The following is a 14,520-nucleotide window of genomic DNA, read 5'->3' on the forward strand; positions in this document are numbered from 1 at the left end:
CCCTATTTTGAGTCCCTGTTTTTCTTCATCACTCAAAAGATCTGAGTTCCCATGGGGGGTTTCCACCCCCATGATTATTTTCTAGATCATGGGCATTAATGTTCACCAAAGATTCTCTTCCATGGTGCCCAGAGGCCAGCCCTCAAAATGCCTCCACTGATGGAAAATATCCACCCAAATTCTCAAGAATATCCCAATTCATTTCTAGTAGAGGCACTATGTAAATAAGTTTGGCCACATGTTTATTCACTTCTCTTCCATCTGCAACAGTGTCATATAAAAGATGTGCTTACTAGCAGGGAAAGTTAAAACAAAATAATTTATCCTGTTTATACTGTCCAATGGAAGGGTTAAAAAAACCCCAAAAAACAAAACAACTAACCCACAGCAAAATTGCAATATTTCTTCACAAATTTAAAAAATGCAAAGGTTTCCATTTTTCCACCCTCTGACACTGATATACATAGCCAGTTTAAGATTCCATAGAACCACAGAATTTGGGTTGGGAGAGATCTTACAGATCATCTATTTCCAACCTCCCTGCCATGAACAGGGACACCTTACACTAGACCAGAGTGCTCAGTCCAACAGCTAAAGAAAAATTATAGGAAAGCTTTCAGGCAAGAAAAAGGTTTTGGTTTAACTCTCTACGTTTGGCTGCGTCCTACTCTTCAGATTCCTCCTCAATGGAAGCAACCACTGAGTCAAATAAAGAGAGCAACCACAGGAATTTTATGGTGATCTTAAAGTTTCCAAGTTCATCCACAATATCCCTTACTAACTGATGAGACATCAACATGTAGTGGCTTTGCATTTAGTTCTCTGACATTATTGAGTGTTATAGCAGGGAAACTTTTGGCTCCTCAAAAAATCTGCTCTCAAAGTGGAGTTTGGGGGGGCTGGTTCAATCCCTTTGACATCTCCACAGGCTCAGCTGAGACCCCTGAGTCACAAGCAGACAATGCAGTCTTTTCCCAGCTGCATACCTCAAGAGTTTATGGTTTTCCCATCTTAGACCACCGCACTTGAAACTTTCTGCAGAGCTTTGCAATAACTTTTGGCTCCTGTGAGGTAAAAAACAGCTCCCTGTGCATGTTCCTGCTGTTCTTACATACTGAGATGTACTTTTGCAGAAGTCTCTTAGCCTCTCCATGGATGGATGGCTTTGTGCCCACAATGCCCCTACTTCCTTCTTGGTCAATCACAAGGGGTAAACCATGACATTCTCATGTCTCCAAATATTTTCGCAGTTCATTCACCCCACTTCAGACATGGACAGGATGCCCAAAGGTCTTTTGTGTGCTCAGGTTATGAAGGTAGCACTCAGGTGCTCCTGGCATGGGGTTTGGAGCAACCTGGTGTAGTGCAGGGTTTCCCTGCCCATGACAGAGGCTTGGATTTAAATTGTTTTAGAGGTCCCTTCCAACCCAAATCACTCTGTGGTACTCCTTAATGCTTTTCCTAGCAGTATTGGCTGAGTTTATTCCATCCTCTGGGTAGAGGAGCCCCAGAAAGAGACAATTAAAGCAAGAGAGGGAGTACTGTACCCCAGTGTGATCATCATTCTGCTCACAGGAAGATGCCTACATCCAGGTGCTTTTAGATAGCAAACAACCCCACCCCAAGGTCCAGGTAAGTCTATTCTGAGTGCTCAGATCAGGACCAAGTTACAGAAATCCAAAGTGTTAGTATGGAAATACTTGACTTTCAGCCCAGTCTCCAAATCGTGCTTTTCTCCCAGTGGGCAGGGCAGAGTCAATGCAAAGCTTTACTACACTTACTGATACAGGCTCTTTTGTTCCAAATATTATCTCAATCAAGTGGAATTTAGTTCACTTATCTCCTCTGGTAGATATTGAATCCCCAGCTGACTCCACTGTGCAGCTTTCCAGCACGAAGCCTTCAGAAGCTAGAGAAAGTTCCAGCAAGCTAAACAGGGCTGATTTGCTATGAGTTGCAAATCCATTACTGCTTTTCTCAGGCATGTACAAGTTCAATAAAGGAAATTACAGACAGTACTTTCTTTGTTGAAAATAAGCATTCAGGAATGGTCATTTCAAGTGCAGCATATAGACAGCATAAAATCGGTATCAAGTTACATTGCATCGCTGCTGGATACACTCACATCCCTTTCCCTGCCTTGCAGAAGGAGATGATAAATACAAAGTGGGCTAATATAAATCCCTCCATTCAATGATGAGAGTAGAGGAACACTTGCTTCAAAATTACTCCTAAAATTATTGTAAAACTGTAAACACTGAGAAGTGCAGACTGGGACAGTTTAGCCAAGAGCATGGAAACTTCCCTTAGCTGCTCAAGAAATGAATATTTCCAGGACAGAAGAGTGCTTTGGCTGATAAATTCAGGTTTTTCTGACTCCTCCAGCACGGAACTGCTCTGCATCAATTATGGCAGTGACTGCAGGTCTTGTCAGGTCACGTTCTCATGCGGTGAATATGGAGATCTTAGCTGGTGCCTGATTTCTGCCTAGCAAGACTGGTCCTTGGTAGAAAAAAAAATTAAAGCTGTGCCACAAGAATGATTAAGCAGATGAAATAAGACAGAAAAGATAGTGTGTACCTTGGGGAAGGCAGAGGGAAAGCAGAAACCAGAGATTTCTGAAGGGATGTGTCAGAGGATGAGCCAGGCTCCTCTCAGTGATGCAGGGCAATTGAACAAGAGGAAAGGAGGAGCTGATGCAGGGAAGTTCCATCTGAACATGAGGAAGAACTTCTTCCCTGTGCAGTGACTGAGGACTGAAACCAGAAAGGCTGTAGAGTCTCCCTTACTGGGAATATTCCAGAACCATCTGGACACAATCCTGTGCCCTGTGCTCTGGGATGGCCCTGCTGGAGCAGGGAGGTGGAACAAAAGCACCCACTGTGATCCCTTCCAGTCTGACCCATTCTGGGATTCTGTGATTCATCCTGAGTATAAACCCAAATCAACACCAACTGCTTTGAAGCTATGGCTCTGCATCTGTTCTGCAGGATGCATTTACCTCAGCAGCACTAATGGCTGTTTGCACTTCACTGCACTTCCAGCTGGGAATTCACTGATTATTCTCAATATTCACTTCATGTTGATTCAAGCAAAGCACCAATCACTCTGGCTTCTGCTGAAGCACTTCAGAGTGTGTTTGTCTTGGAGCACCTGAAGAGTACCTTGACATTTATGCAAAATACTTGGAAGTTTTTAAGGGTCTGTGCTGACTGCTACAGGTTATGTTTGACAAAATGATGCTCTGTGCATGTGAACACATCAGTTAAATACTTTTTATGGTTACAGTTTGATCAGGACCATCCTTTACCCACCACAAAGACAGGCCTTTTAAACCAGAGCCTGTTTGTTTTTAGCGAGCCACAATTTGTGCAATAATCTCTTGTCATACACAAACTGAGTCAAATTCTCCTCTCATTCACTCTGAAGCAAATCCTGACTAACTCCATTGACTTGAGCACAATGGCTTTGGATTCATACCTCAAAACTGTGAGCAGATTTGGGCCTCACACTCTGTGAGAGTTTGCCTGCTCTTTATATGCTTCATGGAAAGCAGCTTTTGAGTCTGGCATGGATGCCAAATTAATTATTCAAAGCAAATGAGAGGGATTTTTTTCCACAAATATTTGGATTGGTTGCACACTGTTACACATTTTGCTATTCATAGTTTATATAAGGAATTGCAGAATTAATAGCGTCTTGCATTTTGAGACTTGTCACGGACATGAATTAGGGAGGTTTTCTTCTAAGCAAGCTTAGTGCTCTTGCACACAAGTATCATTATCTTGAGCTCTGAAATATCATTTATCTCTTAAAATATAAATCCAAAGCTGAACACTGTCCTGCCTGTTCCCACAGGCAGAGTAGTCATGGTTTGGAGTGTGTTTTATTTCATCAGCCATTGCAAAAATCAACATTTCATTCTCATGCACTGTAGGAAGCCAAACTCGATTCATCTGGTGCTCCAGCTATCACTTAAATAGTATTTTTGCCTGAGCACTACCAGGAAAAGCCACCTCAGTTCTTTGCTGGAACAGTAAAGTAGAATTAGCTTAGCAATCAACATCTTTGTTATCCAAGTTTAAATTGTGTTGGAGGAAAACACCGTGCCTCAGGGGAGAGACACACTGTCAACAGAAACCTGTTCCATTTCTTTCATCATCTCTTGGAGGCAAGAAGGACCTGCCAGGACATGGGGTGTCTCTGAGTCACCCCTATTGACAAGAACATAAGACATTTCTGTCCAATGGGAAGTGTATAACACAGCCTGGGTAAAATATGAAATCGATTTTATCTGCAGCACTGAACAAAGTCTGTGGTAGAGCGACATGTTGGCAGAATGCAGCTGGAGGTAATTCCCTGCTGTCTGTCATATCTGTGATGGGAGGAATGGAGCATCTCTCCTGTGAGGAAAGGCTGAAGGAATTGGGATTGTTCATCCAGGAGAAGAGAAGGCTCTGGGGTGGCCTCCTAGTAGCCTTCCAGTGCTTGCAGGGAGGGATGTCGGACAAGAGCCTGGATTGACAGGACACAGGGAATGGCTTCCCAGTGCCAGAGGACAGGGATGGATGAGATATTGGGAAGGAATTCCTGGCTGTGAGGGTGGTGAGGCCCTGGCACAGGGTGCCCAGAGAAGCTGTGGCTGCCCCTGGATCCCTGGCAGTGTCCAAGGCCAGGCTGGACAGGGCTTGGAGCAACCTGGGGTAGTGGAAGGTGTCCCTGCCCATGGCAGGGGGTGGAACAAGGTAGGATTTTAGGTCCCTTCCAACCCAAACCATTCTATGGCTTTATGATTCTGGGTCACCAGACTGTAACAAGACCCCCAGTTTCTTCTGGTCATCCAGGCAGCAGAAGAACCAAGATCAAGGAAAGATGCTCTCCTTGCTGCCAGCCCCGACCCCAATACCCAGGTAGGAGGCAGAGCAATTTCACCAAAGATTCCTTTTTTGCCCAGTCCTGCCCAGCACCTCTGGCCTGGAGGCATTGCAGGTGTTGGCTGCTGGGTGCTCCCTGACATAAGCAAGGCAAGACACTCCTCACAGCTTTTTTTCCAGGGAACGGCTGAGCTGTTTTCACAGAGAAAAACACACCCACAATAACACGTTTCAAAACTGCTTGGCCTGAGGCACTGAATCCAACAGGAATGTGTTCAGGAGGGAGCAGCTGGCAAAGCCACAAGTCAACAGCTGGCAAAGCCACTGAGTCAACAGCTGGCAAAGCCACCAGCAGGTGAGGTCTGGGTGACACTGTCAGCAGGGACAGCCACCTCACAGCAGACACACTGCACCCCTGGCAGCTCTTGGGTGGGAAGCCAGCACATTTTGCTCCTGGCAGCTGATTTTTAGTTGTGTCTCAGGCTGATGCTTGGCCTAAGCAGGGAATGACACCTGACAGAAGCTCGTTATAAATACAAGGTTTTTTGTATTACCTATATTTACGTGAGTATTGTTAGATGTGGTTATGAATTGGGTTGGGTGGGCTTTGGAGCAAACTGGTCTGGTGGAAGGTGTCCCTGCCCATGGCAAGACATTGGAACTATGTGATCTTGGAAGGTCCCTTCCAACCCAAACCACTCCAGGATTCTGTGTTTCTAGGAATAAAGCATAACTCCCCAATTTAAGTATTCATGACATAGAGTTACTACTATTCAAATAGCACCCCAAAAAGAATTAAAAATAAAAAAATGTTGATAAAACCTTCCTACCTCCTACCTCTTCCTTCTTTACAAATATGTCCTAGTTAACACAATTCACAGAGAAAGATTGAGATACTACTCCAATAGAGATGTCTATAAAATGGAGGACTCCAAAGTGATGCTGAAAAATACAAGAGATCTGAACATCAAAGGACAAAGTGCCAAAGAGACCTAATTTCCAAGAACCACACTCATTTACAGCAACAATGTACAAATACTCAGTGATATGTGTCCAGCCTGTCTTGTAGTACACTTAAATCCATCAACAAAAAGCACAATTATTATTATCAGGCTTTCTTTAATTGTTGCCACTCAGGTATTTGTGTCATTATGTTGCGAGGAAGAAAAACCCTTCTGACAATGCCTGGAGAAATAGCTGCACCCACAAGGCACTGACAATAAATAGATATTTCTTGGAGCAGCAATAGTCAGTCGAGTCCTTAATCAGACAAAAACATGTTGTGAATCTGGAAGTTACATCCTGGTTGCCACTTTGACAGCAGAAACAGAAATCCCCAGTAAATTACCACATCCCAGCAGTGACCAGAGGCTCTTGACACCAAACCCACCACAGGTCTCTGCTTTGCTGGGGCTCAGATAGATAAACCACCTCACCTGAGGCTGTAGGATTGACCTGTGCTGGAATAAAACCCTGGTTTGCCCTGATCCCCTCTCTGTGCTTAGCCACTTGTAGCTCAGTACTATTTTTTGCCCACACTTTCCTTACAGATCAAGGCAGTTCTGCTGTTTTAATGGAACAGTATTCAGATATTAGTCCAAATTCCCAGGGACAGGATGATAAACAGCTTCACAGAGGGCCTAGAAGACATATATTTAACAAAGTATAAATGGGAACAAAACTAATGATCCTTAAAATATCAATGCAGTCCTGAAACTGGGAATTTGATGTACCAGCAGAGGAACTGCTGTACCTGTGAGCAAAAGCATCTCCTCAGTTCTCTTTCTGCAACCAGAGAATGAAAAACTACCCAGGCAAAGATTGGATGTTTTAAAGGCATAGGAATCTCGGTTAGTTTCTTAACGGAGGAAAGAGGAAAGGGAGGAGGGATGCAAGGAAAAAGGGAAAGAAAACAAACCCCAAATATCCTTGAATTGTACCAATGTGATCAAGTTCTATTCCTGTGTCCTCTAAAGGTCACCTTCCTCAGAGAGGGCTCCTTGGATGCCACAGATAATTGAATCTAGACCAATGGGACACATGGACTGGGGAGAACATCCAGGATTGAACAAACTGATCTGCATTTAACACCTAATTCTCAGTGTAAACTCCTTCAGTTCCTCTCCAGGAACTCTAGGGTATTTTCTATTCAAGTCCAAACCCAAACACTCAATCTGAAAGGTACCCACAGGCAATTAAGGATATAAAACTGAGCTCTGTAAAACTGAATTCGCCACTCCATTCAGATCTGATTGTTTTGGGTGTGAGGAGAGCAGCAGTGCTGGGAAGCTGCAGCTCCTGCTCTGGGTGTGGGTTTCACATCAGCTGTGCCGTGCCTTTGGCAGCCTGGCACCCACAGCTGCTCCTTGATGCTGTTTTTGGTGCTGCCAGCTGGACTGAGCCATCCCAAATGGATCATGTGTGCCTAACAAGAATGAATTCTGCATATGTTTGGGGTCCTGCCCTGGCAGAGGGAGAGGTGGGGGTGCACAAATGCTCACTCCCCCCAGCCCTGTGCTTGCACTTGGCCAAACACACGCCTGCAAAGGAGAGGTGACATCTGCAAACCTCCAGACACCAGCAAGAGCTTGCTCCAAAAGGTTTATTTGCATTCATCTGCTTTATGACTCTGACTTTCCATATCAGTGACTAGTGACATCCCTACTCTAAGCTGATGGCTCATCATGGACTATGAAGAGCTGCTGTGATTCCTTGCAAAGCCCTCTCCCAGCATTTTAGTCACTCATTTCCAAGTTGTAAGATCCTCTTTCAGCATGACTCCTCCAGGCAACTTCAGTTCTCCAGAGGGAATACACAGGTGTGTAGCAGGGGTGTCTAAGATGGGCACAAAGATTTTTTAGCACCTACACAAAAATTATTGTCAAGTGCTCCTGAAACTAATCAACACTTCAGAATCACAACTGATTTGGCATTGACTTGTTCTGCCACACAGTGTGATAGTTCAAAGAATCATAGGATAGCCTGAGTTGGAAAGGACCTGAAAGACAACAACCACCTGAAAGACAACAAGCTCCCACTGTCCCAGGTTGCTCCAAGCCCTGTCCAGCCTGGCCTTGGACACTGCCAGGGATGGGAAAACTTGTGTTTCACCATCTTCATAGAGAAGAATTTCTTCCTAACATCTGCTCTAAACCCACCCTCTCTCAGTATGAAGTCATTCCCCATTGTCCTTCATTGCAGGCCCTTGAAAGCAGTCCCTCTCCACCCTTCTTGTGAGCTCCCTTCAGGAACTGGGAGACTCGTCATCCCAAAGACTTCTCTATTCCAGGAATGTACTATACCTTTAAAATGATCTAAACTTTTCAAAATTCATATTTCCCGTGGCCATCTGCACCCATGGAAAATGCTGGGAGATCCATAACTCCAAGGAGGGCTCAGCACCACCTTCTCTCACTAGCATGGTTTGCATCTCCCACTGGATCACGAGACAAAAAGCTGCCACTGGCACAAAGCTCTGCTCCCAGTGTTTTATGCCTAAAACCCAAGCTCATTTCAGTGGAGAAAAAATAGTATCTGTCTTCCAAAGAGGAGTCCTTGCTCACCCTGACTCAGAATATTAATGAAAGCCTCAGCTGGAGAAGATCAGTGGGCACAGGGTGCACATGAGGTGATTTTGCAACTGATGATTGTCTATCATAAAAGCATGAGAGACCTCAGTGCAGTTCTGTGCAGAGCACAGGGACAGAGCTGGCCACTACAGCACTTGCTCTCCTCCACTCCACTGCTAAATTGCATTAAACAGAATTTAGCAGTGAACTCAGAGAGTCCTGGATGCTTTTCCCGTGTAACCCCTTGATGCAGTTGCTGAAGGAACATGATATGACCATAGTGTGATAAATACAACACAATAAATCAAATGGCACACGTCACAGGAAATGATAAGCATCTTGTTTATCGATTTACAAATCAACAGTGGCTGCTTCCCCCTTCTGTCACCATTTGAGACAATGTATTAACAAAAATATGCATTTCTTGAGTAGCTTTGTTCATGATATGAGTATTATAGTGCTAAGATCACTGAAGTACAGCTTCACCCATTGTGCAGAAGGGACAAACCAGCAGGGCTGCAGAGAATTACAGAATCCTTGAGGTTAGAAAAGTCCTCTAAGATCATCAAGTCCAACCATTCCCCAACACTGCAAAGCCCACCAGTAATCTATGGGCCACATCTATGTGGTTTTTTGAACACTTCAAGGGGTGATGATTCCACCACTTACTGATAGTATGCATAATAATATCCATTATACCTGAAATTTCATAGGAAAAACAGAAAAAGAAGGGTGAAAAAAGATAACTTTACCATCAACGGGACCTCTAAAAATGGATTGTTGTCCTCTGAATGAGTTATGCCTCATGGTGAGGCATATCAAAGAGGGAAGCTTGAAAGTCTCCTGAGTCATCAGCATTTTGCTGTGACATGGGACAGGAAGAAGCTTTTCACCATCTGTCACAGCCTGTGCATGTCTGGGCCTGGACTCATCAAGGTGGCAGCTACCAATTCAGACATGAAAGCAGGTTTGGAAAGGGAAGCATTTTCTTTCTTCCTACCAACAGAGTTATCCATGGCTTTGGCAGGAGTCACCTGGAGAACAGTGACATTTGGTCACATCCTTCATGATTCTGTGACCACAAACTTGAGTGGGAGGATAAATAATCATGCCAGTCTCACTCCTCCTTGTCACAGAGAAGACTTGAGATATCAAGAGAAAGGTATGGAAAAAGAAAGAGGTAAATTCCTCCAAAGAGTTGGTCTCTGAAAGGGATCTGAACCTCAGGCATCTGCCACCTGTAGAAGATTTATGGTGGTGTGGGCAGCCAGGTTGCTATGTGAACCCTCTCTGGATACCTCCTGCCCATCAAAGCCATTCATTCCACTGATTAAATGTTTGTTACACAACACACCATTTGTGCTATTATTGGAAGCTCAAGGCTGTAGAATTGTTTGGTTTGGAAGGGACCTTCAAGCTCATCCAGTGCCACCCCTGTCCTGGCCAGGGACACCTTCCACTATCCCAGGTTGCTCCAAGCCCTGTCCAGCCTGGCCTTGGACACTGCCAGGGATCCAGGGGCAGCCACAGCTTCTCTGGGTACTCTGTGCCAGAGCCTCACCACCCTCACAGGGAACAATTTCTTCCTTATGTTCAATCAAACCTACCCTCTAAGTTTAAAGCTGTTCCCCTTCATCATGTCACTACATGGTAAAAGCCTCTCTACATCTTTCTTTTTAGTCCCCTGTAAATACTGAAACGCCACAATAAAGTCTCTCTGTAGCTTTCCTTACTCTACTGTAGAAAAGCCTTTGCAAACACTTATTAATAAATAACTGATCTAATTAACACCACGATCACAGGAATGAACAACAGCTGCAATTTAGTTAAAAATGCCTGCTATCTCTGCTTTAATTTTCTCAGACACACTATCACCCAGTCACTTGATATCTTTTGTTTTCCTGTCCCCAGGAGCTGGATTTGCCTTGTTCTTCAGTCATCGATTGAACGTGATGGGGAGATCCCTTCTCCTGTTTGCTAATACAATAAGATAAAGAGGACATCAGATGACACAGGCACCATTGACTCCCTGCTTATAAAACATTTATAACATCTCTCTTTTCTTTTTTACAGCAAAAGGAATCACAGCTTGTGGACTGAAATATATCTCTACTGAATATTCACCAGCTCCAAAGGCAGCTGACATCCCCAAAGCTTCTGGGAGGCTTTTGCAGAGGTCACACAATTCTCCAAAGCCTGATCAACAACAGTCATTTCACTCAGTGGTCCTTTGGGACAAAAGCAGGAGCAGCCTCCAAATAAGTCACACAAAAAAATCTGCTTTTTGACTCAAAATAGTAAGAGCAGCATGATGCAAGGTAAAGGGAAAAGCTGAAACCCTGTCCAACCTGGCCTTGGACACTCCCAGGGATCCAGGGGCAGCCACAGCTTCTCTGGGTACCCTGTGCCAGAGCCTCACCACCCTCACAGCCAGGAATTCCTTCCTAATATCTAATATCAGAAGACCATGGAGAGATTATTATAAACATTTGCTGTGGCTTCTGTCTTTGGAAAGTGCAAATTATTATTCCTCAACTATATAAAAAATGCAGTATGAAGCAGGACAACCTCCCCCCCATCAAGGACCATCACAAATGAAGCAGATTTTGTGCACAGCCTGAACACAGAGTGTGTGTGAGGGACTCACTTCTTTGCTCACTTCAGAGGAACTGAACCATTTTTCTTTTCCAGCAATTCGTCAGCACTACAGAAACCATCAGATGTAGTTAACCTCGAGCCACACCACGAGTGTGGACTGCTTGACACCATTCCTTAGGCATGCTCAGGTCTCCCAGTTGCCACACATGACTCCAATTAACTGATGGGGAACCCACAGTGATGAGAGGCTGAGTGTTTTGTCCCAGTCATGCCCAGATCCAGTTGCTGGTTGCTGGAACAACCCCTGAGCATCCATCACCTCTTTTCTGCCCACCCCCTGACAAGGAGATAACCTCGCTGTGCTTGGGAGCATTCCTCTGCCTTTTGTTTTAATTATGGGGCCACACTGTGTTCTTCTAATGAAATGGAGTGAATCATCTGAAACCTTAAGTCACAGAATCACAGAATCTTTTAGCTTGGAAAACTCTCCAAGACCATCTAGTCCAACCATTCCCCCAGCACTGCCAAGGTCACCACTAACCCATGTCCACAGGTGCCACATCCACATGGCTTTTAAACCCGTCCAGGGATGGCAACATGACCACTGCCCTTGGCAGCCTGGCCAGGGCTTCACAAGCCTTTCTGAGAGGAATTTTTCCTAATATCCAATCCAAACCTCCTCTGGAGCAACTTGAGGCACAGCTCACCCTGCATTTAACCAAGTACCGTCAGCGTGTGAAACAAGTGAACTATTTATTGTAGCAACACAATATTAAGGTTTAGAGGCTATTACTGCTATTTCCCCCAGCCTATTTGGTTGCTTTAAAACAGCCTGAAGTTCAGTGTGCTGAACCTCCTGCTTCTACAGCAGCCCTAAGTGTCCCACTGGTTGCTGAAATCCCCAGCAACCTGCTCCTGCTTCAGCAGGGCTGTGCACCTCTGCTGTGGATCCTCACACAGGGGGAGTCTGCTGATTGCAGCTTCTGCACAGCCCCACAATGCAAATATTAATTAGGAGAATGTAATTACAGCAGTACCACACACACAGCAAAGAGGCTTTGTAAACAGAAAAGCTCATACAGACGCAAACTGTCAGTGACACCTCAAACAGTTAAAATACTTATTTAACTAAAAATATCCCCCACGCAGGAATAACTAGTGTCTGCACCCCAGGAAGGATCCCAGCAGGGGCATTTTCAGGGCCAACAGTGCCTGAGCAAGAGGGGAGATGGGGAAAGATGGAGCTGACCTTTTTTTTTGTTGTACTCATCTTCTGTGGTATTGGAGGCATCCGAATGGTAGTCCCGAAGCTCCTGTTCATACATCTCCAAAAAGTTATCATCTATCTTTCCTTTCTTAGACTTGTCACCTTTCTTCTTCTTCTTGTCTTTGCTTTTTTTGCCTTTTTTCTTCTTTTTCTTTCTGTGCTCATAGTCATCTTCATCCTCACTGCTGTAGTCTCTTCGCTTGCTTTTTTTCTTTTTCTTTTTCTTCACTTCCCCATCAACTTCTGAGTCCTCAGGCTTTGATTTCTTTTTGCTTTTTTTCTCCTGGCTTTCATCTTCCCCATCTTCCTCAGCTACCTCTTCCACTACCTCCTCTTCCTCTTCCTCCTCCACTTCCTCCTCTTCTGTTTTGTTCTTTTCAGTCTTTTCTTTCATGTCATTGTTTTGCACCCCTGCCCTTTTAACAGCACTCTGGGATAGCCTTAAACTTCTGCCACCTTTCCAGTTGCCAAAATCCTTTACTCCTCCTCTCCCTGCCTGGGGCTGGGCTGCCCCTTTTTCACAATGTCCTTCCTCCCCACTGGCTCAGCATAGATATGTCCTGGAATCCCTTGTCCTTCCTAACCCCACTCTTTCTGCCTCTTCCTGCCTTCCTTCACCTCCTTGCCTGAGGCACCTTCCTCTCTTTTCTGCCCCTCCTTGTCTTTGGGGTTTCTCTCCATTTCCTTATTATTATTTATTCATTGGTGTGCTCTGAGAACTTTCTCCTCTTTTTTCAGAGCTGCCTCAGCCTCCACCCAGGGTCAGTTGACAATCTGGGTCTAGGGTATCAGGATGTGCCAATCAAGGTTGTAACTCCCTGGAAAATTGGTCAGATGGGGGCACGTGGTCAATTGCTTCTTGTCCTTCACATGCCAGCCCAGGACAGGGGAAAACAAAGGCATTTCTCCTCCTCATAGCATGTACCAGCTTCAGAAACCTCATGAAAAATTACTTAGTGCTGCCCAGTCATGTGGTTACAAGACAGATGGGCAGGTGAAAAAGGAGACCCACCAAGCAACCATATCTCACTGGTCTGCATTTCCTCTCCATTATTCATGGTGTCAGGATCACCTTACTGATAACAGTGGTCTCAACTTTACATGTTTGGTTTTTTTTTTTTTCCCTTTTGACCAGCCAGGCCAGTGGCCAGAGAAGACAAACAGCCCCAGGACCTCTGCCTGGAGATGTTGTGGCATTAGCCATGCACTGCTGCACCCAGTTCCTCCAGCCCATTACTGTGCTGTATCCACCACCAGAACTTCCAAATGCTGATAATAAAAAAATAAATACATTCAGAAGTAGCCACTGAGAGTGTTGGATAGAAGGTGCCCTGATAACAGTGTGCTGACCAACCAAATAGAAACAAAACTCATATTAATAACAGAGTACAAGCACAAATATGCCCATCTGACAGCTTCCAGGGGCAAATATTGAGGAGAGATAGTAGGGAGATGGGAAAAATAAATGATATAACAGCACAGTTGGAAGGACACTGCAGCATAAACTGTGCCCAGCACCCCACTTGTGCCCTGGGTTCCAGCAGGCTCTCATGGAAGATAAGGGAAGGACAAACACCACGAGATTGGATCAATCTCAGCTGCAGTCAGGAGCTGATGATTTAAAGTCTGACAGAATGAGAACAGAAAAGAAGAAAAATAATATCTTTTTTTCCTTCAAAGGTGCTGTTATGAGCTTTATAAGAGAAAATTAAGTTTAATAAAAAGCTATGGTATAGAAAACCACACTGAATTTCTCCAGTGGAGATTGAGTGTACATAAAGCAAGCAGGGCAGTCAGCCTGGCATTAAATCCCAATAATGGAAGAGCTGAATTTATGGCAGGGCTGTAAGATGATGATGCAGAACCTCCTGCCACCACCCACTCTGTCTGTGGGATAACTCAGCCCACAGCTTACTCAAGTGATAAATTAAATGTGATTTGCTTGATGGTGTGCTGCCCAGGTTAATGATATACTATCAGCAAGTCAGAGGTTTCATCCATGATAGGTCTTTCATGTACATGATTTAAAACTCTTCTTAGATAAAACTGGGGGCTTCCATGACCCATCCTGAAGGAGGGGATGGCAGGAGTGTTGGGTTATCAGGGAACAGATGATTTGATGGCAGGATGTGCAGCCCACCCAGGATGGCAGTGGCACTGCCTGGGCAAGAAGTGGGTGGAGAGCACCAGAGGCTCCAGGGTAGATGTGGGT

General features: G+C 44.8%; 1 protein-coding gene across 1 annotated transcript in view; it reads right to left on the minus strand.

The window, feature by feature from the left end:
• The window catches only part of LOXHD1 (lipoxygenase homology PLAT domains 1), a 149,048-nt gene extending 136,682 nt beyond the window's left edge, over positions 1-12,366 (minus strand). Inside the window, exon 1 of the mRNA XM_085043463.1 lies at positions 12,291-12,366. Coding sequence (XP_084899589.1) covers positions 12,291-12,366 — 76 coding nt within the window. The remainder of the gene's footprint in view (positions 1-12,290) is intronic.
• Between the last annotated feature and the right edge of the window lie 2,154 nt (positions 12,367-14,520).

This window comes from Lichenostomus cassidix, chromosome Z (assembly GCF_008360975.1).
Source record: "Lichenostomus cassidix isolate B80296 chromosome Z, HeHo_3.0, whole genome shotgun sequence".
Lineage (NCBI taxonomy): Eukaryota > Metazoa > Chordata > Aves > Passeriformes > Meliphagidae > Lichenostomus > Lichenostomus cassidix.